Source organism: Botryllus schlosseri, chromosome 1, assembly GCF_051294905.1.
Source record: "Botryllus schlosseri isolate E-star chromosome 1, Bs_hap1, whole genome shotgun sequence".
NCBI lineage: Eukaryota > Metazoa > Chordata > Ascidiacea > Stolidobranchia > Styelidae > Botryllus > Botryllus schlosseri.
Genome location: NC_137236.1, coordinates 10,687,213 through 10,714,120, shown reverse-complemented (window position 1 = coordinate 10,714,120; position 26,908 = coordinate 10,687,213). Strand labels below are relative to the sequence as shown.

The 26,908-nt window shown below is 40.2% G+C and overlaps 2 protein-coding genes across 4 annotated transcripts in view; both read right to left on the bottom strand.

Moving 5' to 3' along the window:
• Positions 1 to 5,499, bottom strand: part of LOC145454321 (uncharacterized) — a 55,784-nt gene extending 50,285 nt beyond the window's left edge. For both annotated transcript variants that reach the window (XM_080332346.1, XM_080332405.1), the window contains exon 1: positions 4,910 to 5,499. In XM_080332346.1, the coding sequence (XP_080188472.1) occupies positions 4,910 to 4,970 (61 nt within the window). In that variant the 5' untranslated portion in view covers positions 4,971 to 5,499. The remainder of the gene's footprint in view (positions 1 to 4,909) is intronic.
• Positions 5,500 to 12,191: 6,692 nt separating this feature from the next.
• LOC145454024 (uncharacterized) overlaps positions 12,192 to 26,908 on the bottom strand; it is a 55,871-nt gene continuing 41,154 nt past the window's right edge. The window contains exons 9-16 of one of the 2 annotated variants that reach the window (XM_080332036.1): positions 24,378 to 24,483; positions 24,162 to 24,317; positions 23,365 to 23,492; positions 23,208 to 23,299; positions 16,414 to 16,585; positions 15,730 to 15,815; positions 15,602 to 15,640; positions 12,193 to 15,537 (exon numbers count right to left, since the gene is read on the bottom strand). In XM_080332036.1, coding sequence (XP_080188162.1) covers positions 15,419 to 15,537; positions 15,602 to 15,640; positions 15,730 to 15,815; positions 16,414 to 16,585; positions 23,208 to 23,299; positions 23,365 to 23,492; positions 24,162 to 24,317; positions 24,378 to 24,483 — 898 coding nt within the window. In that variant the 3' untranslated portion in view covers positions 12,193 to 15,418. Of the gene's footprint in view, positions 15,538 to 15,601; positions 15,641 to 15,729; positions 15,816 to 16,413; positions 16,586 to 23,207; positions 23,300 to 23,364; positions 23,493 to 24,161; positions 24,318 to 24,377; positions 24,484 to 26,908 lie in introns of both variants that reach the window. The other variant, XM_080332115.1, reaches the window with a different exon arrangement.

Sequence of the window (26,908 nt, the reverse complement as noted above, 5' to 3'; positions counted from 1 at the left end):
AGAGAAATTTTCTCATGCCACTGACGTTTATATGATGATTCGCTTTAGAGGTCCATTGAGGTAAGTTATTACCCGATCGTGCACCGGCGTTGCCGTCTTTGCCATTCACATCCTGTAACATCACTGTATGGTAGAGCATTTAGGTGCATATTGTCACAACATTGCCTTCTATTGCGCTCTGTGTTTTAGTACGAAATTTTCAATTTTTTGAGAGCAAACTAAAGCACTTTCCTCGTCGCCAATTTATTGAGATTGTCTATTACGCCAAATAATACACCGAGACAGGTATCGATATATTTTGGACGTGTGTGCCCTTCTGAGGGTATTAGACAGAGGTGGTCAGTAACGAAGTACTTGTACTTTTTCGAAGTACTCAAGTAGTTTTCCTCTACTTCTGGTACTTACTCAAGTAGATCTGATTTTCGCTACTTCTACTTCTACTTCTTAATATTTTGTGATCTACTTACTTACTTGTCGCTGTTTTGACTTTGTCAAGTAGAAGTAGTTCAATCTTTCAATCAGGAAGATAGCCTGAGGAATTTCGGAGCTGCTTTCACGGAATTTTCATAAAAGTTTTGTGAAGCCCAGAATTTTCGTCGCGCTTCGCGCGCAGTGGCTACGGAGTGACCGGTATGATTTCACGAAAGTATCGGTGAATATAATTTAGGTGGAGGGTTGGAGTGGTTCCGTTCACGCCACATTGTCACCCTTCGCCTGTATGAAATAATTCATCACAGTATATATGGCTCATCACAACGTTTGAAACTGATGTTTCGCAATCTAGCATTTTCTTGTCATATCGTAATTTAGCATGTCCATGGCGTGTCCTAATCTGGAAGAGTGGACTTTGATTTTTTTTAGTTTTAGAGCTGTTTTAGCATACCACCTTTGAAACTTTCTGGACTAAAAACATGAAATACATATTCTGCTTTTAGAAGTAGTATTAATATTTCACTTTCAATTCCCAGTATCATATACTTTGAGTTATAATTAATATCAGTTATTTTGTCTGGATAACATACATGTTGAAGTATAGAAGCAAGTGCAGTAATGCCTTTAATGTCTGGAAATAAAGGTACGCAATATGGCACTTTTACGGTCCACCATATTTTTTATTAACGTTTAGTAACCGCGCAAAGTGTTTACACCATATCCTATATAACTTCTCCGTATTGCTCCTCGACTAAACTACGGGCCTTATAATATGGGGGATGGCGCCATACCATGCTATTTTCCAAAACGTGCTGTTCGAGAAAATAGAGGATTAGCATCGCATTTCCTTATCAATACTGTACTATCATTTCATCCCATGATGTGGGCGAATGCTTATGCTATCGAAAATTGGATACCTGCTGCTATGCATCAATATGAATCAAGCTCGTCACCTATCACATAGCTCAATTTGCACCTTTTTATAATCCATCAAATCAGGATCGTTTTCACAACTACTTACTTACTTGAGTACTTTTAAAGTCAGACAATTCTACTTCTACTTCAAGTAGTTTCAGGTTGCTCATGAAAGAAGTACTTCTACTTGTACTTGAGTAGATTTTTTCGTCGCTACTTCTACTTCTACTTGAGTAGCTTTCTTGACTACTTTGACCGCCTCTGGTATTAGATAAGCAATAAGCATATATATGTAGGCTACTCTGCACCTGGAATGACTTTGCGTTCGCAAGTGGAAAGATGAGCCTACGTGGAATTGAGAGTTCGCGGTGGCAAGATCACGCATGACACGTTCCCAGCTACATCATAGTTTGTTGTTCTGTGCAGGGCTTTGGAGCCGGAGCTGGAGCCCCGGAGCCATGCATTTTTAGCGGAGCCGGAGCTCTATATAAAATTCAGCCGGAGCCGGATCCGAAGCAACAACCATATCTGCGGAGTTCAAATAATTCGACAGCAGGCCTTCGCGAAATTGAGAATCTTTTACTCTTTGGCGCTACCTTATCCGACTATGTTCCTGGGGATTTAACAGCAGAGCAGTCATATGTTCAATGTTCAATTTTCATACATGAATGCCGAACCTCGGTATGCTAGATATGCCTGTGAATATTATGGGTATTCGGCATACCCGCAATTTCATCATCAGCACAACCTTGTTGGCCAATTGTACGGTTCGAAAATAATGATCACTATGTATTACGCAAAATGGGAGAGAGGATAAAAACGTGATTTCGTTGCACAATGCACATGTCGATATGATGAGAACGAGCAGCGAAATTCCATATCATTGTTGCTATGAATCGGATGAGCAAATACTCGTTCTTTCGTGACAGTTCGTTAATCGGGCCGCGGAATTGGACAGTGTTAGGGAGTATACAAATATACAATTATGCATGCGAATCGGAATTCCTTACGCCGCATGATCGTCATTCACTCCAGTAAGGCTTTCGAGCGTGAATAGGGGATGGCAGAAGAGTAACCCAAAACGCCGTTACACTGAGCAGAACAATTGTCGCGGTGCGAGCGACTCAATTCGATGTCAGGAGCCCAGGGTATTTATGTTGGAGACATATTACTGATTTGATAAGCGATTTCCAATTTGTAATCATCTGTTTCGTAAATTCATTCTTGATGTCTGCTTGATACTACATAGTATTCCCGGATTATCGCTCACTGTGACTTGTAAATGTGCAATGTACATACTGCATAGTTTAATTCGTTATGGGCATGGCGCAATGTGCATGGTAAAGTGTTTAATTCAATTCGTTTCAATGGGAAAATATTATATTCCGATAAACTTGATCGACACCAGAGGGATTGGCAACGAGTGCACCAATATCAAACGTCAAACCATTGGCCATTTGGTACCAATCGAATTTTTATTGATGAGGTCGTGATCTCCGCCCATTTTGCTCTTACTACAGTTACAGTTGAATAATAATCGCTTATTTAAAGATTGAATTGAGCTGTATGGCTTAATGTTAACGAGTACAGTGCCAGTGTTAAAACGCCGCATCAGAATGTTCATACAATAGAATGTAAACAAATGTTTGCATTCTATATTCATACCATACACAGCAATGGCATGAAGTAAAGTGTGTTCTTGTGCAGTGCAACTATGATGTTATCGACAATTGACAAGTATTCATTATGACCTCACAAACCGACACGGTGGCACCTATATCTTCGTTGCTGCATCCGATGTCACTGACGGCTGACAGACTCTAGATTACTATAGATAACTAACCTACGGGTAAATTAGTAATCGATATAGACCAGTGATGGCTAACCTTTTCGGCTAAAGGGCCACATGAAATTGACGAAAGAGTGCGCTGCCCACTAGGCGCGCCAGGCGCGAGAAATTTTCAAAGTTAATATTATTATTACTTGGGTATTGTCGTCTCCAAGTAGAGACTTATGAAGAATGTGATTGGAGTAGGCTGACTCTGGATCTCCTCTCTCAACTGGCACGAAACAAGAACTCCAAATGGACGAATATCTTATTAAAATACCGTTGAAAAATTGCTGGTAATATCCTTAATACAACCAGTATTAAACAATAAATAAAACAGACCAACAACAACAAAACAAAGCTGGCTACTCTCACCACGTCGCTCACGTAAATGAACACACGTGCGCTCCGAAGCAGTATAAGTGGCGAGTGAGCCATAAAGAAAATAATATCCACCGTGACAGGTATATTGCGGGTCAACTGTATACCGCTCGCTGGGCCCAGTTTACAAGGACAGGACTATTCGGCATATGGACATATCGATATCGAAGATTTCCGCTAATATACGACAATCATTTTGTGCCTTCATTTCTTCGTCGACGATCTTTCTGCGAGCGCAAACGCGAAAAGACTTTCTCTCGTAATTGCGAATATAGTTAGACTCAATCGGCTAAATCAGGCGTTTTTTTTATTTTCAGGGGAGGGTAGCTAGCTACAAAGCAAGAAATCGTGTGACAATTAAACACGCGAAGGTTGAAGAAAAATTTACTACTATTCTAGTTTATTGTAATGTATGATGATTTACTTGAAATGTGACTGGACCATGGATCTGTCAATGCGTCAGAACTGATATTTTACTCATCAACATCCCAAGTGTTGCGGTCAGACTAATCATATTTTTGGTTGGCCTTGCAAGTTCACAATCTGAGCAATTCAATTTCGATAATATAGCAGGATTTCGATAATATAATGGGAAATTAGCTCGCGGGCTACTCAAAACCTTCTCGCGGGCCACATATGGCCCGCAGGCCGCGGGTTGCCCACCCCAGATATACACAGGCACCTTCGATAGTTTACAGAGCCGGAGCCGGAGCTGGAGCCGGAGCAGTGGTAATAATGCGGCTCCGGAGCTGGAGCCGGAGCTAGTGTAAGATAGAAGAAAGATCCGGAGCCGGAGCTGGAGCAATGCAAATTTACGGCAGCTCCAAAGCCCTGGTTCTGTGGTATTCATGGTGTGTCGACAACTATGGTCATTTACACCAGGCCGATATTGTTTATATTTGACTCCGTATCTGCCGACTTGTAGCACGGCCCACTTCTAGGATTTTTGTAAGACACCGCTTACGCGGATGAGATGGCGAGGAAGAGCCTAGATAAACCTCCATCACTACACCATAGTGGATTTCGGGTTCGAATCCGACAGAAATCGACTCCAAAATGTCGTCCTAACAGTTGAAGGTTTTTAATCCGATTCGACCTGCGTAAGCGGTGTTTCGCAAAAAGCTTTGGCCGAAATTGAGCCATTCTAAAAGTCGGCACTCGGTAGATCAGTCATCAGAACGACAACTATCGGCTTGGTATGAAATGACCGAAGTAATGGGCAACAGTCACGGAAAATGACCAACTAATTCTGTACGTGAAACTCTCCCAATTATGCAGCACACCTAGTCACACATAGTAGTATAGAGTCAAATATATTTACGTTGAAATTAAATTATTTAAATCAAACTTTACTTGTTGTTTCGTAAATATCGAGATATCCTGCTTCGTATACCGATTCACCCTGCTGGTTCATTTTTCCCGTTCTTTTTTCCGTAGCGTATAGAAGCGTTCTGAATAATGAAACGATTGAGCTTTTCTGGATACTATATTACTATGGTTTATGTAATAATATTCATACTTTTACTCAGGCCATTAGGTCTTTCTTTGTTTTTCTCTATTCGTAAACATTAAAGCGACGTGACGATAACGTTACACATTTACATATATATATCGATTAATGATGTCATGCTAAATCTGATTACTACATATCGCAATTCCCTTAGTGAACGTTCGAAAGTATCAGTTGCGAGCATTTTATATTAAATATTATACTAAATTTAGCCCTTGTAGATATATCGAGTGTAGTTGATTTCAAGAACGAAGTCGAAAGTGCATGGAATGTAATATCATGTCTTTGGTATGGCTACATAACATTCATATCGCAGTTACTGAATGAGTCGCCATCAATTCCTAACATAACGTGACCTTATAGATCAGTGGTTGGTTCTTAACATTTACTAACTTGGCGATCCCTTGCGTTAATCTGAAAGCTTCCAGCGAACATCAAATTTTCACTTAGGTACAAAAACGAAAATCTACAACCTTTCAAATCCAATATATAGCAGGGGTCGGGAACCTTTTTCGACAAAAGAATCATATTAACCCGAAATTTTCAGTTGTAATTCCCAAATGCCATACATCAATGCCAACTGTTACGTCACAATCGACGATACGTGACGTCATTGAGGCAATAAATCAAGGTTAACTGCATAGGGTTCGTCGTGTGCGCCAAATTCCTTGTGTAAACGCTGATGTGATGTTAAACCGTCCGCACTAATCAATAGGGTATCTTTACATTTGAGCATCCGACACAATGAAAAACGACAGTTGGCCATGTCCGACACACCATCCGACACTTTACCGTCGCTAGAGGGTTCGGTAACCTTTTTCAAGCTACATATTTATAATTTTCTTTTCGTTACAGCCATGTGGTATATTTTGGAACTAAATGCGATTTAGATGTGCATTTTAAAGCAAAACCAACAATCAAAGAAAATGAATGCGAATTGACTGCATATTCGTCAGTAACACGACTTAATCAAATCGGTGCAGCACACGCGAGGGTAGCCACCCCTCACTTGTTCTACTGACAGCGACCTGTTATTTAATCAGTTACTCCAAGCCGAGAAGAAAACTTCAGAGGCGGAGACGATTGTTAACCGGTATCATTTTATTAACCGTACCACTCAAATGACAAATTGTTTGGCGGTAACATAGCGCTGAGCTACAGCCCTACATATGCAGTCTCATCTTTACTGTTTTGGAGCAGGGGTGGCCAACCTGCGGCCGTAGACGGAACTTTGTGCGGCCGTCGACACCTAATTCCATTAGTGTGCGTTAGCGGCCTTCGACAAGCAAATTGAAATTACGGATTTTTGAGAGATTTCAAATAATCTTCATATTTTCTTAGCGCTACGCGCGATTCACTGCTACATCTTTTTTTAAATATATAGTAACGCAATTTGCAATCCAATCCCCACAGTATAGATGCGAACATCAGAGGAAGATGATGCGCCTCATATACCAACTCGGAATCGTGTGATCCTCACGAAATGAATTTGTTTCGAGTACGTTTGGGCGATTCCAATATATTTCCATTTCCACTATACTGACAATCCTGATGGGAGGCCAAGAAATAACAGCTGGAAAGAAAGTGACTGATAACAGTTGGCCCACCCAAAGATCCATCATCATTTATACCTTGCATTTCCGAAGACAAGCCCGCCACCGACTCTACCGATGAATCCGATCACATGGGTTGAGAAAGGATAAATGTTTGAAAGAAATAAGTGAAACTACTAATAGAATGACGAAAACCATCGATGAATCTAAAAAAATTTCGCGCCTGGCGCGACCATTTTTATTACGTAGCCACTCTCGATTTCGCTGCGTATAGTAAGCTGACACAAAAAATTAGATTAGTGTAGGGTTACTATATTTTTGTGGCTCAAACTCTGGGTGCTCTTTAGCGCCCGCTAGAGGATTTCAAAATGAGGTATAAACACATTTTCTGTCAATGTGACGTCACACTAGCAATGGTTTGCCTTTTGACTACATGCAGGAGTTCTTTTTTTAATATAGATAGGTCCTGACTCCTGAATCTACCAGGCTAATATATCTAATTTGATCCCTGGAGATTGCTATGGTTGGTATTGTCATTTGGTCTGCAACAAACTTCTTCAGGGGCCTGATAATCGTTCCTCTGCGTCAGTAAGGATGATGTCGTCGATAAAACTAGTTAAACTGGATAAGCCGGCGCTCATGGCATCAATACAGCATGAAGCATTTGCGGAACTGGATGTCACTCCATAACTAATGCGTCCATAGCGTTAAAGACCGAATTGAGTGTAGGCCTTGTTTGTTTTTTTGTTTGTTTTTTGGGGTATTCATGGTGTTTGTCGACTACTGTGGTCATTTACACCAGGCCGATATTCTTTGTATTTTTCCGTAACTGCCGACTTATAGCACGGCCCACCTCTAGGCTTTTTGTAAGACACCGCTGACGCGGATGAGGTGGCGAGGAGGAGCCTAGGTAAACCTCCAACACTTAGATATCGGAATTCGGAAGTCGACCTCGGTCGGACTCGAACCCGCACCCATTGGTGTTGTAGCCGCGGATTATACCACTGCGCTATCTCGCCACTAGTGTAGGCCTTAATGACACACAAATTCGCCATATCTACATCTAATTCTAACTGAAATTAAGGATCGACCAGACCGCTATATTTATTTTTAAAAAAACTGAAACTTGTGAACCATTTCATCTAAGAAGCGCAGATAATGTTGATATGTCTGAATGGAAGCGAGTGCAGTGTGCGAGTGCACTAGACCGAACGTCTAAAAGGGGGGACAGCCGAATAATGATTAACGTCGAACAATTGACATCAGGTTCTCGGACGACCTGGATGCCAGATTAATAGACTGTGACAGGTCGATTAGGAATCCTCCTATCTTTTGATTACATAGCCTTGGGTAATATGAATCACGTTGTGCATTGTGCTTTTCATGAGCAGACACAAATATATAACCGGACTATATATTTCTTCTATCGGATTTTTTTTAAGCTAATGAATGTATTTCGAAATAATGTTGGTGCTTGCATATATTACAAATAATTTGTAATCATCCGTCACCATCGTGAACATATTTATTGATAGAAAGTGATTAAGGAGATGACTTCAAAAACGTAGGTCACGTAACTGTGCAATATACATATATTAGTCATGTTCCTGTCACATTTCACTTTATGAGACGCAATGCAGGTCATTCATGATTTTGCACTATCAGGTTGAATTCACATACTCTACAGCAGTGGTTGTTAACCCTTTTTACTGCAGCACCCCCTTTCGAAAATTGCCTGGGTCTGGCGCCCCCTTATTTTAAGGACAGTATTAAAACAAGGGGCAAGAGTTCGAAGTCAGGTCGGTCTATTCGGGTTGCGACTTCGCCAGCTTGAATCGCGCCAGAGGACCACGTGAATTATTAACGCTATGATAATTGTGTGTGCTATATTCGTAATCAAATCAACCATCGGGTACTGGCTCATACCATCCGGTCGATTAACCTTAACATGAATGTATTCCAAACAAAGCAATCCCTATTATATAATAACGTACCTGTAAGGTTGCGGTTCACAACACTAAACAGTATCATCCTTTATGATACGATGAAGAAATATTATGAAGATATAATTTTGTAGCTCTCAAATACAAATCATGTTGACCAAAAAGTTTCAAAGTATCTTTGATGCACAAAGGGCTCTCACTATCACTCCTACAATGACCCTTTCTTCGATTTGGGGGAATTGGCGACCTAAAAGTATGCGCAATTAATTTTACATTAAATATAATAAATCACTGCATACGTGGAAACATGTTGTAAACATTGTCGGCATATATTTCGCACGTAGCGCAATGAAAAATTTCGAGATGTGACAGATTTTGTCGAATGTTAATTTGCAATGAGAACTCAGGGATATATATAACTTTTGTTCTACTATATAATCATATGTCCCTACTGCGACGCCATTATTCTTCAGCGCCCCCCACCCCCACCCCCCATCATACCACCCACTGAGTCCTCCCCATATCGCTCCCTGCGCGTTTCCGCCCACTTCAAAATCCAAATCGCCCCCTGGGGGCGCTGGAGATAAGGTTAAGAAACACTGCTCCACAGAATCCCAACGGACTTCAGGGGACACTACGAATTTAGGCCCACCGTTCTCTCACAAATGCGAATAAGGCTTGTCAGAGGTTCTCATAGGGTGTAGGGGGCGGGCAACATACGGCCCGCGGACAGTTTCCCGTCTTAGTTCATAATATGGCCCGCTGGCCGGTGACCGATCAATACCGAGAAAATTATTACCGAGAAAACCATTACCGAGAAAGCCATTACCGAGAATGGACACCACCGAGAATGGACACCACCGAGAATGGACACCACCGAGAATGGACACCACCGAGAAATGACATTACCGAGAATGCAATGTATGCAAAGCAGTCATGTTATGCATATATACTAGGGTTACCATACGTCTTCCTTTAGGACGATTTGCCCTAATTTTTCAGATTTTTAAAAATGTCCTCCGAAGACGCCGAAGTGTCCTCCTTTTTGGGATTTTGTCCTCTTTTTTGAGAATTTTTGTCAAATTTATGGCCAAATTCGACTGAGATACCGTAAATCAGCACCGAAATAACGCTCCGGCGGGTATTTCGAGAGCTGAGCCGGAAAGTTGACCCTTTTTAGTCAACCGACCTAGCAGTACGAAAAATTAACAATTTTTTCAGGATTTAGCTCCGGTGCTCTAAGTTTGAAAATTTTGAAAAAGTGGCCTCCCTTCCCGGTTCCAAAATATGGTAACCCCAATATATACAGGTCGTGTGCATCTGTATGACGGCTTAGCCAAATTCGGTGTCCATTCTCAGAGATAATCTTCTCGACAACGCCTCGTCAGTAAGTTAGATTCTTGGCATTGGCCGTTCTCGGTAATGTCCATTCTCGGTAATGGTTTTCTCGGTATTGTTATAGAACCGTTAATGTCGATAATGCAAGTCTTCTTGCTTCTACTGACTTAGGCGTAAACTCCACTCTCTCACGCTGCGCACACACGCAAATAATAACATACAGTCACTAAAATTTGACGTAGTAAGCAAGTAGTGGGGAATCTCGGCAGACTAGGGCCGCGGGGGTTCTATACCAATACCGAGAAAGCCATTACCGAGAATGGACATTACCGAGAATGCGTGCGAGAGTGGAGCTTACTCATAAGTTCATAGTAGCGAGATGACTAGCATTTTCGGTATTTGCGATGTACTCAGCCCTAATTAATTGATATTTTGGTAAATTTGGAGTGCCGGGCTTATCAAACGCCTTGAAACCCTAATTAAGGATTGCACCATGTGTTGATTGATCAGAGAGAAGCAGACATCGCGGCCCCTGTATGACAATGGTGTTCTCAAATCCCCATTGTCTTCATCATTGTCGGCGAGAAATGGCTTTGAAATGACATTGCTGTCGTTACAATACATTCATTGCATGCGATTTATTCCTTGTTTAGCCTATATGTGGATAAATGGGCAAATATTGTATCGATTCAGCTATCCGGCCCGCCAAGTTCCTAATTTTTCTACTTCCGGCCCACCGACTGGAGAAGTTGCCCGCCCTGGTGTAGGTGGTGGACTATAGGAGTAATATGAGGTGGGCCACAGAGCTATTCGGAACATTTTAGAATTAGTGAAAGTTTAGTTATATATATTCTTATATTCATGTACTCGAAAATATATTCATATTATCGAATTACACGTAGGCTGTAAAAAGCTTTTCATCCGACTATGATGAGAGGTAGTGGCACATATGGACTCACAATGTACAAGTCGAAAATGGGAGGGAAAACGGCGGAATTTGTCCACCGGCTATGACAAAGTACGGTCAACAGCAACGAAAATAATTTCAATTATATAATATCTGGAAGTTAATGCTGAAGTAACCAAGTCTTTCGGCTTAGCCTTGAAAATGGTGTGCAATGTGCAATAAAAACGTACTGAAATTCATTTGATGTATATTTACGGTACTTAGGCAGGTCGCATTATTGTAACATACAAATAGTCACAATTGCATATTATTGATAAGCTATCAACTTCCTGTGGAACTATACGGCACCACCGCAAGGAATCGTAATCGGCTGAGAATTTAACGCAGCACATTAATCTTTGGAGTCGGTTTTAAATTGTCCGGCCTTGAAGGTATTGTACATATTGTAAGAGTAACATCAATTGATTGTATCATTGGATTTAATGTCATGACATCGCAACTTCAATCTGTATAAAACATACTATGTACATTAGGGCTCTTCAAAAATGACTTTTTTTCTCAAATCGCACTGGCTACTTGATAAAATTGTTAGGTTGCCTAATTTAAGCCTACACACAAAATTTGGTTCAATTCCAACCAGTAGCCGCATTGCTACAGGAGAAAAAAGTTTCTATTTATTATATAAAAATAAATAACATAAAATTTGAAAATTTTCTGTTCATCCCATGAAAGTGTTAGGTTGTCTACAGAAACGATGTTCACCAAATTTGGTTCAATTCCAACCAGTGCAAGCGGCGTTATTGCCGTCGAAAAATTTGGATTCGAATAAAATAGTAATTACGGTGGGCACCACAGTAATAAATAATTAAAGAATTGGTCACCGTAAATACTATTTTATTGATAATCCAAATTTTTCGACGGCGATAACTCCGCTTTCACTGGTTGGATTTGAACCAAATTTGGTGAACATCGTTTCGATAGACAACCTAACACTTTCACGGGGTGAACAGAAAATGTTCAAAGTTTTTGCTATTTATTTTTATATAATAAATATAAACTTTCTTATTCTGTAGCAAGGCGGCTACTGGTTGGAATTGAACCAAATTTGGTGTGTAGGCTTAAATTAGGTAACCTAACAATTTTATCAAGTAGCCAGTGCGATTTGAGAAAAAAAGTCATATTTGAAGAGCCCTAATGTACATTGTACAACTAGCTTAGTATATTAAAAAATTCCTCCACCACTTCTCTTTAGTATCCCATTCACCAAAGAATTGTTTGAAGCGGACCCAGAATGGTTATATTATTCCCCACCATAGTGGAACTAAACCCTAATCACAAAGTGGATGAGGGGATTGGATCATTAGGTTTCTTGACATGAGTGGAAGAGAGGAAATACACAAGAGGTATACGATGTTCCAGGGCCGTAACTGTCGCACCCCAACCCCCCAATTGGGGAAAGCTCGAGGGGGCGAACATATCCCGTTGGTTGGTTGTTGGAGGAGATTTATTCAACTTGAAAAATTTCTTCGCGCGATAGGCTTACATTTAAATATGACTAGTAAGAGAAAATGTGCATATTTTAGAGAAATAGGCATTTCGGCGGCGGCGAATATCACACATTGAATAGGACTATAACTCTATGATAAGAAGTGAGCCACAGTACATTTTCGAACCCGAAAATGGGCCACGGCCAAAAGACGGCTGAGAACACCTGAGCTAGACTCACTTTAAATTATGCGTACTATTTTGAGATATATTTTACTAATATTTTTATTTTTGTTGTGGGTCTCCCCATATTAAAATCAAGAAATCTAGTGACACCAAATCTTATGAATTGCGAAGAGAAATTTAATGTAGAAAAATCCGCGCGAAAATATTCTACTTGGCTGAGTTACAAAATAACTTTGGGTCGCCCGCGGACTTTCACCCCTACCGACGGGTTGATGGAACGGCGGTTGCGGTCTTTCAAATATTACGTGATATTGTAAAACCTAAATTTCTGGAAACGTTTGACATTCTTTGCCACGCCATGTTAACAAATCGGTCTTAAGTATGTAATTGCTAACAATATCCGATTGTTTCATGCATTGATCTACCAGCATATACATTGACTCCGGGGGTTTTCATGTTTGATAGATCGATAGTAAGAAATCCTGTTGCGTCATCGTGTAATTAAATGTGCCATGTGACGTAACGGAAACTGGAAATGTTTGCAACGGACAGCATCCTGGAGCGGCAAGCTAACACAATGGCGTGAATATCACGTTGCTGTATTTTGCAAATTAGCGCAGAATGCAATATTACAATGGGATTTACTGCAAATTACACGAATCAGCCCGTAAATTTTACAGAGATTATAACACCTGCCTGCAATGGATTGCAGATATCCGATCGTTCGGGTTAATAATGGGGAGTCTCGCTAACAACATATAGTTCCGACAGTCGTCGAGTGCGGTAGTCGCCACATTGCGGTGGTTTATTCGTTATACTGAAAAATACTGAAATTACGCCCTTCTCGTCCTTCTAGAGGAGCGTTTCCCAACCCTTTTTGTTGTCACAGACCCCTTTACACAAAGTATTCATTCTGCGGAACCTTGCCTAAATTTCTCCTGTTAATGAAATAACATACTATTGACTATTGTAATAATTATGCTACTGCACTATACTGTACTGTATCAAGTTGTCGTTCGACCGAACGAATGAACAAAAGTTTAACACACCACTGTCATTTAATTGAATAACATAATACTAAAATAAAGTGTTTTAAAAAGGGGACCAAAAGTAGCGCGCCGAAACTTAGTCAATGTAGGCAAATTTGAATAAAGGGCTGTTATATCATTTCCTGAACTAATCCGCGTGCGTTATATTGCGCAATAGACAGGGTAATGATGAGTTGAATGTGTTCGACATGCGTTGGAATATTGTATTGTAGTTTCAGTTCAATGTGGACACTGCAGGCAACAGCATCAATTTATCTTCATGCATAGCGGTACAGTTGGTAGCCGCGTATCGCTTGCATCCTTTATCGTTTTATCATAAATTCATCAACGTATTCACGGACACCAAAATAATTTCTTACGCTCCGCCAGGGGGTTCGTTGACTCCAGGTTGGGAACCACTGCTCTAGAGAATAGGGATCGTGCGAAATGGCGAAAAACAACGAGGAAGGCATGGTCACACTAATGCGGATAAGGCATAGCGTAAACAATAAATATCAATTGATGAACACAAAGAAATAACAACGAAGTTCAGGAGCAGACTGTAAACACGAACCGAGAATACTATTAGGGCTGGGCACAATGATTCGAGTACTCGAATCTGAATCGAGTATTAATTTTAATGATTCGAGTCGAGTAGTCAAATACCATTTCTTCGAGTACTGAAATTAGACGTTCGTCGCCACTGAAAGTAAATTTATCGACAATAAATATAGTTTCGATACTAATTTTCACTGTTGAAGCCTTGAAACCTTGATTGGCCCTATCGTACCTTACGAAACCTGTAGTACAAACCTAAGAACGTTACTGGGAATGGCACATTCCCGAAGCCATGATCATCCCACAACATTGTCGCCAAGTGCAATGAAATCAACAGGGTCGAAAAATACCAAAGTCTCCTTAATGTGATGGATAACAGGCATTATATTCTTTGTTGACATATTGCATTCTGTTATGACGTCATAATGAGTGATACTCGATTACTCGACTCGAAGCATATTACGTGATTCAGAATCGAATCACTCAGGTACTCGATTTTGCCCAGCCCTAAATACTATACTAGAAAAAATGTATCCAAAGTAGGGTTGTATTTAAAACAAACAGTGTTTGAAAACGCTTTGTTTACAACATGTTTTGGACAGTGTTTTAGACAAAAGCCTTTTTGAAGAAGTAAAAAAGATTGTTGTTTTTTAAATTGTGAAATTATGCCATAATTGAGTAAATACTTTCCAAAAAACATGTTGTATGTACCTACGGAAAATTGCCATCCGATATACCGGACGTATTTCGATATGGGATGGTTGGAACCCTCAAAATAGTCGGTTCAGCAGCAACAGTACAGATATTTCGTCAACGGAGCTATATTTACCTGTATATTATAAATTGTCAATGTCAATCCACTATGATGTCACAATTGAATATTCGTGACGTCTTGGCTAAAAAAAACAATAAAAACATGTTTCAAACAAGGGCCCTGTTTCAAACATGTTTGTTTTAAATTTTTGTTTGAAATGCAACCCTAATCCAAAGGCATCACCGACTGTGACAATGAAGTAATGACTAATTTTTTATTTCTTCGAAAAATCCACTCAGCATTGCATTGCGATTTATATGTTTGCTATGCCTCCTGTGGACGGTTGTACAGAAAATTTGGAATCAATGAATCATGTTCCCCTATATTTGAACAGACGGGCAACATACTTCAAGGTAGACACACCTTCCTAACCCATGCGGAATTTTGTTGTGTTGTTTCGGAATTAGAAGTATTTTAGACATGTCACCGAATCATGTTATTTCCAAGGAATAATAGTCACGATGAAAGATGAAGCCGGCAAAAATTCCAGGTAGCTTTGCGTAATATAGCGGGCTATCGGGAAAAGTGATCCATCCATTCTCAACGATAGAATATCAGAATAGTCGATGACAAATCCGACGAAGAATGGTTGAATCCATTGGCAACCGGTAGATCATATCTCCTGCCTAGGTAGCAGGAAAACCGACGAGTCCTTATACCTGAAATTATGAGAAGGGACAGCGAATCACAATACTGTATTGTTTGTAGAAATCATAGACAAACCTCTGTCAACTTCGGCACCTTCCGATCTCCCACCCCAACCTAATTATCAGAAATTATCATCTAATTTAATCACGGCGTAATACATCAAGTTTACGAATTTGCTTCATTTACAAGTAAAACAGACTGACCTGCAAAATCTCCGCACGTGCCATTCGCACTGATATCCTTGGAAATTCCGCCTACGCAGACATATTCGGGCGACATGCTGCTCACGCTGCAAACGTTAATGAAAATGTATTTCATTTCGATGTAGGCAAAATTAAATCGCGATTTATTTGAATGTGATTGACACTACGAGGTGTGTATAGTATCAGGTCTTTTCCAGAAAAAGGATCGGGGACCCGTGGCCCGCGTGCTTCATATTGCTCTGTTGATAGCGGTTTAGGAATATCAGAGAAAGAGAATTAAATCGATCGATGGTTTGGAGCAACACCGACTGTCAGACTTTTACTGTTATTATGGGGTAGATCCAGAATCCGTTTTTATTTCCGTATAACATGTCAAAATGATTTGTGAAACCCGGTCGATAATGAAAAGACCCATTTCGGCGAATAAGACGTTATAAGAATTGATTAAAGATCGACTCTTTGAATTTTGAGTATTTGATGTATTATACTATCTTGTCAATCCTCATTTTCGATGGAGGGATCATTTCTCGGGCATATTTTAGAGATACTGCAATTTTCACTTGGCCCGTCACTGCAATGTATTAAGAAACGCGTCTTAGCTGATACCATCTTTCCAACATGAATCGACCTAAAATCAAGTCCTTATATTTCAAGTATCTTCCGTAACAATGCGAGCAGACCTACCTTACTCCCGGACATATAGCATTCGGAAATCCATAGTTATTATGTGAAGTAAATTGCAAGTTTCCCGATTCAATGTATTTGGTCATATTTTTCGGTGCACTCTTAAAAGCCGATTCTTCACTTCCCTTGTCAAATGTAACTGGTACTACCAATGGGTCTGCATACCTCCATTCTGGCAAAATATATATTTGTTCGTCTGAAATATCAATCCTTTAAGTTTCTGCGACCAATACCAGCTATATATAGCCTATATCGAGTACTGATTTCAAATTAAAAAATACGTGGTATTTCGAACGTCACGTCTGTTACACAGAGGAACAAGTTTCAAAGAAAATTCTCTTGCCTTTGATTTTACACTTGATCTGGGCTAACTGTGGTGTTCTAAAAACAAAAATACTGCCAGTTTTCTTTTATAATGTCCAGTTTTTTTTTGCATCACAGCATGCTCCCAAGACATGCAACTTTTCACAGATATAGCCGTTTTACCTTTCCAACGTAACGATTACTGCACAGGGGACACGCTAATCAGGTAATAAGATATATACCCAAATGGTTTAATTACATTATTAGGCAGAGTGACGAAGTTATATTGATCTAGGTCTACGTCGCTGCTTTCCCTGATTTTTTGTTGGAGGGTGCGATCATCCAGGGTTTTTGGTGGGGAACTGGCACACTTGCAACATGAATACATACAGTATATATACACGGAGTCAGAACACCACAACTACGGTTGCCAGTTCAATCCCCTGGTCCAGTGCTATTCAACCTGTGACATGGAACAGATGTGCGAATGAAAAAGTTATTGCAGTGCGGATGACGAAGGTGGTACATATGGTACCGATGAAAATCCAGATGAATGCGGATGACAGTCGTAAATAATTGTTACTTTTTGTGACGTGGAATATTTAAAATAAATAAATAAGAAATTCAAGTGCAGTGGCTCCCTAATTTTTGTAGTTGCGACGCAATTGTAAAAATTGATTCGACTGGCGACGCACCACTAACAGTCTTTCACCAGCCGTAGTGAATTAAAAATATTTGCGCACTGTACAATATTTGCATGCATTTGTACACTGTTTAAAAGCGTGCGTAGTGGCATGCATACAGTGAACCAGCATGTCAGAGCCTGCGACACGCTGGAAACATTACGTCAAATTGACATTCTGTTTTCTTTCTCTGGACAATCACCATATATCCGTAATAACAGTTCGATTAGCTCGAGGCACGAGGATAGTAGTAAATGCTATCATTACAGACTCACATTTGCAAGTGACCGTAACACAAATTTTTACCTCTTTGACGGTCATTCAAGTACGGGTCGCAAAGGGTATAATTTTGAGTCACCACGGCACCAGAGCGGTCTGTTAATATGTTTGTAATATTTGTAGAATTTATTGCCAAAAATATTCTTTGGATAGTTTTCAGACATCGAAAGTCACCGTGTCGGATGCAATAGCCAATAAGCCAGAAATGCAACAAAATATGGCTTAATCATGAGAACATTCCGACCTTTGTATTACGCAAATTAGTTTGAATTTATAGGAATTATCCGGCTGATTTCTCTAGAAAACATTGTCGAAAACCGTTGACATGATCTAGTATAGGGGTGTGTAACAAATGATTTCGGGCCTATGAGACGCATTCATTTCGAGGCTAACCCTTTCTGCGTCGGGGCACATGAAGACGTATAGTTTTGGACAACATACCGCTGATAAAATGCGGTGCAAAAAGGATCAGTGACGACAGAACCTTGTAACAGAATGAACGTCACTTTTGATATGGATGCCCCGTTGTCGAAATGGTCGGCAGTCGGCACCGAATAGTCCCGTTGTGGACAGTGGCACAAATGCAACGAGCAAAAGAATTTAAATCACCCCGATTCGAAATCGCTTGCGGCAAACATGCTTCGTATAGCTGTGTTGGATACAATTTTGGTGTGCGCGTTCTATATGCCATACATGTCTGTAAAATCGAGGCATACTACTGTAATTTAAAAATGCACTATTTTTCATGAGCGAGACTCGGGTCACGAGATGCCGTGTCGTGGTGCAAGAAGCTGCTTTAAGGTTATTGAACTTTTATAAATTTTCGAGTTAGATTGAGCTAAAGAGCCGAAAACAGGGCGTTGTTACTTTCTTTGCTCTTTTCATTTACTGGCGAAACATAAAATGGGAAATTAGCAAAAAAGTTGTAGCAACGCATCATAGGTGTTGAGCTTCAATGCGCCTACTCTTCTTCATAATTTTGGAGATTATTTTCCAAGCCACCAGGCAGAAGCCTCACCACAAACATATGGATTTTTCACCCTTTCGACGAGCTGTGGCCTACGAAACCTTTGTGTCATCTTTTGAAAACGAATTCCGCCAGCAAACATTTTTCACCCCGTGAACATACGCTGTATTTTAAATAGGCGTGCTGCATGGTTCTTACAAAGACCAGGCCGTCCAAGCACTAGTAGCTACGTTCTTGAACACAATACAACAACTTAACGGGAAGATAGGGGTTCAAGTGCACGATAGTAAAAATCAAAACGAGGGAAAGGAGATGTCTTTTCAAATGTGCAATTGATGGCCAAACTAAGATATACTAGCCTATTCGTTGCAATCTGAACAAAATATTGTTAAGTATCTTCATCTTCATTTTGTATAACAACTCTCGGTTAGTTTGTGCAATAATATATAGCCTATACAATGATTAGAAAGTACCACGCCCCTTGACGCTATAAGATAGGTTCCCGGCGGAATCAGTCCGTCGCGGGATATGCTTAAGCGGAGGTATGAGATTGGGTTATGCCGACTTTTGTGGAGTGTTGCAATCGACCTTGCTGGTGTAATATTTCACTGATTTTCCCCAATTGGTTGAGTTTTATTTGATTTCGTGAGCATATTGAGGCAGTGGTGCATACTAGGATGTAATATAACTTTTGACGATGCACATTCATCAAAGTACCCACTAGCTGCTAAGCATTTTCGCGTCGGAGGCATACATGCTTGTACGACATAGCCTAATAAATTAATAGAAACTGTGTGTGAGCGTCAACATAGATGTGCAGAACCTGGACGGATTGTTAAAAGATGATTCCGATGCTCAACGTCATGTCAATTCCCTGCTCTACCATCCAACTGCAGTGCTGTTATTATCATTAAGAGAGAACAAGAGCGCTCGAAGTAATAATATATGAGAATGATCTTTTTGTTACGGGACAAGAAACATCAACGATTAGACACAGTTATTCGATTGGTCATAATAGCACAGCACAATTTCATAAATTGCAACAAAAATAGATGCACATAGTACATCTATCGAATGGCTCAAACATGAGGGTTACCATATTTTGGAATCGCGAAAGGAGGACAATTTTTCAAAATTAGAATACTGGAGTAAAATCCAGAAAAATTGGTTAATTTTTCCCGACTTTGTGGTTAGTTGACTAAAAAAAGGTCTTTGTATTTGTTCGAACCACGAATTTCCCATTTATGACCATTTTCATTCAAATATATCCGCTATCTTAGCTCTAAAAGCTGTAAAGGAGGACGAATTCCCAAGAAGGAGGACATTTTCAAAATCCTGAAAAAGAAGGACGTATGTCAACTCTATCAAACATAGGTAAATCTTAAGATAGGAATTCGCATAGACATGGACATTGTAACAAAAGATGTTTTCTAGTATGTAGGTGATGTGTTATGCAGTTATTTCAAGTGTTATAGTAAATGAAATATCTATACCCTGCATAAAATGCTTAATAATAATATGGTGTTGGTAACCGGATTGAAATTTCGTCACGACTAGTATCAGCTCATTTACGAGTTCATGAAGAGGAGAGGCTCTTAAGCTGTTCAGAGTCGTGCTTCTGTAATATCCAGATGGCGCATTGTTATTTGATCAACTTCTTCCAGGATTACCTCGACTGTTGAAAGAAGGGATGGTGCTGTGCGAGTCTGGAAATTTGTTGAGTGAAGGAGAATGTTTGACTGCCTCTATTTCGTCCACTTCTTCGAAATCACCATCTTGCAAGTCAACTATGACTGTAGGAATTGAAAAACTAGCCGACATCAAAATTAAATGACTCTGCAAAGGGTACGCTGTGAAGTATTATTTATATATCATTGGCTGTGCACAAGTCGATTAAACCTGAAATGAACAGTGGCAGGAACTTTCTTCCTATTGTGGGTCGCTCTTGCGCACACATACACTTATAAGATGTTAAATTGTACTCAAGTAGTTTGAAAAGGCAGGTTAAGACCAGACTATGCAGACTTTTGCTAGTCAATTGTATAATAAAATATACTTGTTGAAGCAGACAATGAACGGTCTGGGAAGTACTCGAGTAGTTTGAAGAAGTAAGTTGAGACCAGACTTCGCAGATATTTGTTAGTCAATTGTATACTGTATTTACAAGAAGCTGATGATTACCCCTGACGAGTATCAACCGAAGATATTCAAATCGATTCAATAGAATGTGAAAAATGTATACATTATTCAATTGTATATAGGAGCATTCAAACCACAAGATGAATCTTCGTACCTCCGTAACAAAGGAACAATGACTATTGTTACTTCAAATACGTGATGTTTGTTGCGAAGTCCTCAAGTAGGTCTTGCCTATTTTCACAACTTGAGAAGATTAGACTTGAGTCAGTTTTAGAACTTGTCTGAATTGAATTGAAAAATTTAGAAATGACTTCTTGACTAGATTGAAAATTTGCCATGACTCGAAGATAATGTCCTGATCCCAACACTACCTCGTACTATGAAATACCCACCGTTATTTGCTCATGCGAGACCACCTCCGGTCACAATGTAGGCTACATCACGTTCGCACACTGCTACATCGGTTTTGTCTAAATATTAGGACATGCTGCCGGTAGTGGCCAAAACCTACACAGTATGCACACATTTCACTTTCAACAGCGGTCATGATAGAAAATTTTCACTACTTCAACACTAGTTCCTAAAGAAAGATTGCTGACGATTGCGACGAACCTTTTGTTTACATCGCCAAGATAACCCCGGTGAAGCATGACTAGCGAAACGCAGGGCTCACGTGACTTTCCAATCATTGTATGTATATTATTGGTTTGTGCGAATGAAATTTATTTTGCAAAAAAGTCGTGATGGTGCTCAGGAAGGGTGAGCAGCACTGCTCTAGCCTGCATGCGTATGGATAACCAATATTGAGGTCACAAACCCGTTTATCACGAGCTGTATGATGTGCAATAAAGCTTTCGTATAATTTTACGGGTTACCGGTACACAAAAACGTCTTTGTTGCAATGAAAGGTGATTGTTTATGTGTAGGCTAGGCTACTATCGGACGTCCCAGGGATATTGGGTGCAGTCATCCAAGCAAATAGATTGCCTGTCACATCATTCATATCACTCGAGTAAACAAATTAGATGAAAACGTAATGACTATATGGTTGAAAGAGAATACGACTACAGTAAACTCGCACTCGGATTCATGTTTGTTCAGATAAATTACGAACAACTGCACAATGTTGGATTTCTATTCACGAGTCGTTAATATCAATCCGGGCGCGTCTCAATTTGCATAAATAAAAATCCCACACAAACGAAGTCTTACCAAATTTTATTTGAGGGAGCATTTTCAGGGTAGGATTGAGGTATTTTAGGACGCGAGGAATGAAGACAACGAAAAACTGCGAAGTGGGGAATGAAGAAGAAATGATTGGGACCAGCTGCTTTAGATACAGACTTCATGCGAACTGCAGGATGAAGCACGAATACTAAACTGTATATTTTCTATCAGCTATATGTCTAATCCGCATCATTCGGCTGTTCAAGTCTTCCTTTAAGCTCACGCCCTTGCATGTTCGGATCTTAGTGAGAGAAGTCGTCATTAAGAAGATTCCGAAATTGAAGTTGATTCAGAACGTGGAGTATTCCATCAGCACAGGTTAAACAATTTGGTACAAGCTTATGGACTTGGAATATAAGTTTCAAAATTTCAGAATCACAATGCACTGGGCGTTGAGGAACTGATATCCATAATGAACCTTTTCATCCCAGCATTCTACATGAGCAACTTATTGACGGAGAGAATATTATTTCCTACATCAGTATATAACGCTCGACCTAAAAATGAAGCAATTCGTTCCAGGATTGTCAGCGGAAAAAGTTTCCATTACCTCGTTTTGACCTTTTCCAGTCTGTTATTAATCCGACATATTAAGGCTGGTGCATCTGATGGGTCGCTTTTAGATTCCTGAAAACAGCCCGAAAGTTCATGGTAAACTATGTTGCCTAATGCCCTTCGCCATATCCGCTTGCTTTTGTGTACTAATTCATCCGCTCGAAGTCGAATTGCCCGAAGCTAACTCAAAATATGCGTTGATCCGGCATCAATCAGGAATTTCTGTCAAGGACGTCACACCTTATCCAACCACAACTAAACACTATCCAGTCGATGGTGAAGCGGGAGCACACCGAACCGGACCAGTCACTGGCCAACGATTCGTCTGTGGTTGAGCCTACTGCGGACGGTACCAACATGGAAGATTCTTTGGAAACTTTGCCAGAACGTGCCACTGAACCTCCACCTTTGAGAAGATGGTAATATCAAACGCACGCCTGAACGATCGTCGACATGGACAATTCTAATGTTGGCCTTTCTTTCATTAGAGGGGAAGATTGTGGAGGTTTAGTGCCTGTTGGCCACTAGAGTGCTGTGTTTGTGTTGATTGCTGTCTGATTTTCTTTACATCGTGACATTCGTGACTTCTGTTACATTCGTCTTTTGAGGTCGCTCAATCTTAACGCAGGATTTCGCCTTACCTTCCATTAAACGAGGAAACTTCGCCACGGCTTTAACGAGAAAAGCGGCAACCTCGTCCAGTTCGACCGAGGTATAGTTTTTTCCAGTGTTTCTGTACAAATATTGATATTTTCAATGATGTGTTGTGTCCTGCATGTTGTATTTTGTCGTAACTACCTGAAGAGGAGCAAGTATCCAAATAAAACCCGCCGTGGAACACCTTCAATCGAATATGTAGTGTGTCTAGTAGACGTAATGGTTTCGTACGACTGATTAAACACCGTTGGTGGGGTGGATCTCCAATCCTGAAATATAAAGCGACAACTATACTACGGAAGTCAGGTATGTCACGTTGAGGGGTACCACGCGGTAAGATATCAGCAAACTTGGAAATGTATAGCAAACTATAAGAATGATGCTTTTTTGTGGTGTGTAGCGATTTGACCAAACTAGAAAGCATTTCAGTGACTATCGTGCTAGTCAAATTCCTTCGAGTAATAGTACACAATTATTTGACTCGAACCGTAATAATACTTCTCCAAAGTCACTTTATTGTTCTTCAAGTATAGAATTCTTATTGCTAGCTAGGAACAAAACCGAGATCACGAGTGATTCAATTCTGAATAGAATGTTAGGCTGCTTTTACTTTAGTACAGTGGTTCTCAAACTAGCGGGCGTGCCCACCTCGGGCGGGAATGCATTTGAATTGGGGCGAGAAAGTGCTGTCAATTGAAAAATATTTTCACGTCGCGCGCGCTACCACCCATTCATAGTTATTGCTCTGTGTATACTCAAAATTTCAAGTTAGAGAATTCTCTCGTGTCAATGGAAAATACATCGCATCGCTTCAAGTCTAAAATCACCGGCCTAGAATATTTTCTTGAATATTTTGGGAAATGCAAAAATGTATACCATCTATATAAGATAAATAGATGCAATTCCTGATCCATTTTGTTACCTATTTCACGTCATACCTTCTCATTTGACACGTAAAAATAAAACCGACACTCTGTTGGCATTGACAGATTTCCGAACTGTATCGCATGATAATGTAAATAGAAGTCTCCTGAGGCAGACGTGTTTTCGAATTTAGTGACTGTCGGATTCGGAATCGTTCTGTGGGAAGTAACCTGTAAATTACAGATAAATATTCGGTGATTGTTCTCAATGCGCGTAATACCAAAATCCACCTGAATTCGGAAATATTTGGAGCGTTGAAGATCATTTCCGATAACATTCAAGTAAACATATGGCGTCGTTGCCTCATTGAACCCGTGAAATTGTAAATGGTCATTTCTGACAAATGTGGTATTGATAAAGAGTAGCACAAATGAAAGGAAAAAATCTGTGATTAATTCAGCTTAAATAACAGGATATATATTTAAGAAATTGATATCGCTAATAATCATATTATATGAACAACAACTTTCAGTTTATGAAAAGCGCTGTGGTTGTCAAGGTTTTTGGGCTTGAGGCCCCGTCTCGAAGATAATATAGTTCGCGGCACCCCAGCACTTCGAGTACCCTTCCCAACTGCTATTATACGCGAGTGAATTGGCGTTTCACCATCATCAACGGTGGAGACCCCTCGACTGGTTCTATGTGCTCATAGTGACGTTACAAAACTGCCCTGAATAGGACCCGACCAAGGACGAATTCAAGGAAGATAATGAAAAAGAGCGAGGAAGCCTGAAAAAGAGTGGTATAGGTCAAGGGTCGGCAACCTACGGCCCGCGGGCCGGATCCGGCCCGCCAAGCGAAATCGTCCGGCCCGCGACGAAATAACTATTTCCCACGATAATACGGCCCGCCGTTATGTAATGAGTTCCAATCTGCAGTGCTGCACTGCTTGGAAAGAATGCGGCATTGCTCCGATATAAAGTATCCTACGCCGTATTAGTCTATTGTTACGCCATAAAACTGGTGCGAAGGCGGTCGACTAGTAGCCTATCTCGTACTGAAATTAGGAGATGGAGAATGTTTGTGGAGTAGACTAGACCAGTGCTTATCAAGCGGGTGTATAGCGCAACCGAGGGTATACCATACTTTTTTAAGGGTTTGCCTCTCAGATAGTGTGCGACAATAAAGGTGCCGTTCCTCTGCTCAGACGCAATGTCAAAATCTCAAACTTTCCATGTTTCATTATACTTAACTAACATCCGTAGGTTAGTCATCTGTAGTTTAATTCACCAGAAGACATTTTACGCTAAGACAACAAACCTGAATAGTGTTTTGGACACAATGGTGAAAGTTGATTCTGTCTCACAAACTGAATGACCGACAGTTAGCCTACCTCAGATATTACTAGAAGCAGAGTATCAATATGGCAATGTCTTGTATATCTGCCATGTTCGGGCATTAAGTCGAGAAGCTATGCTTGCACGAGTGTATGAACTGAGAAATGAAATAGCAACTTTCCTTGAAAATACAAACATCGCCAACTCATAATCTTGTCATCGAAAATGGGTATCTAATCTAGCTTTCGTAATACATTTAACGTCACATCTAAACAAATTGAATTTGGAACTTCAGGGGGAAACAACTAAATACATGAGATGTTGAGACGCATTCGAAACAAAACTGCGACTCTGGGAATGTCAACAGTACAAAGAAAATTATGCTCACTTTCCTCTGGAGGAGAGTTAACCTAGTACCAGCACTATACATTTGTAAGTGTGAGAAACGATATTTAATTACTGAATTTCCACCCGCTTTTCCGACATTCGTTCTGTACAAAATAAATTCTGACTACTCAGTACTACGTTTAATGTGGACGCCAAAACCATTGCCAGAAAATTTCAAATGGCCCCATTTGAAATGAGATGCAGTTGAATTGAATGACAAATTTCATACAAAGAGCATATCGCTGAATGACTTTGACAAAGAGTACGTTCTTGAAATGGGTCTTCATCCCAACTTGACCAGCAATGCAAAAGAAATGGCATCGACTTTTGTTTTCAACAATGAAATTCACGAAGAGCAAGCTAAGATCACGTATTCCAACACCCATTTAGAATATGGTCTGATTCTTGCTTCATCTGACTTGTTACCAGAAGTTGAAAACCTTTCACAAAGCAAGCTGCGCCAAGTGTCACATTTATCTTGCGTTGTTGAAGTGTAAATACGTGTGGTTTGCTCTTTTTGTGATTTGTATGATTGAGATTGCAGCATTGTAGGGTAATATGCCGACGTGATCGATAAATAGAGTATTAAGGAAAATTCCGGCCCGCCAAATTGTTGTGCACTCGAAATTTGGCCCGTGACTAGCAAAAGGTTGCCGACCCTGGTATAGGTCAAACATTGGCACATTGGACATTAGGCTCAGGGGATGCCTGATTGAGAGACCGTAGGCTACTTGGTGGTTTCGACACTCTCGTATCTGCTGTTCATGGCCTCGCATTGTACTTTGTGTGTCCTGAACGAGAAAAAATGATAGAACCATCGACAATGCCACAGTAAAAATTTGGATTCCATTTTCTTATAGGTCGACGTTATTTAACACTTCATTTACCCGCGGCATTCCTGAGCAGCCCAATTTGCACACTAATGTACAGCAGCACATCGGTTAAGAACCACTGAAGTAGCATTTACTATGATGAATAAGCTGCAGTGTAATAGGTAGGGTTGCAATTAAAACAAATGGTTGTCTAAACACTTTGTTCAGAACATGTTTCAAACAATCTTTAAAAAAGGCCTTTTAACCAAAATTGTTTTATTTAGT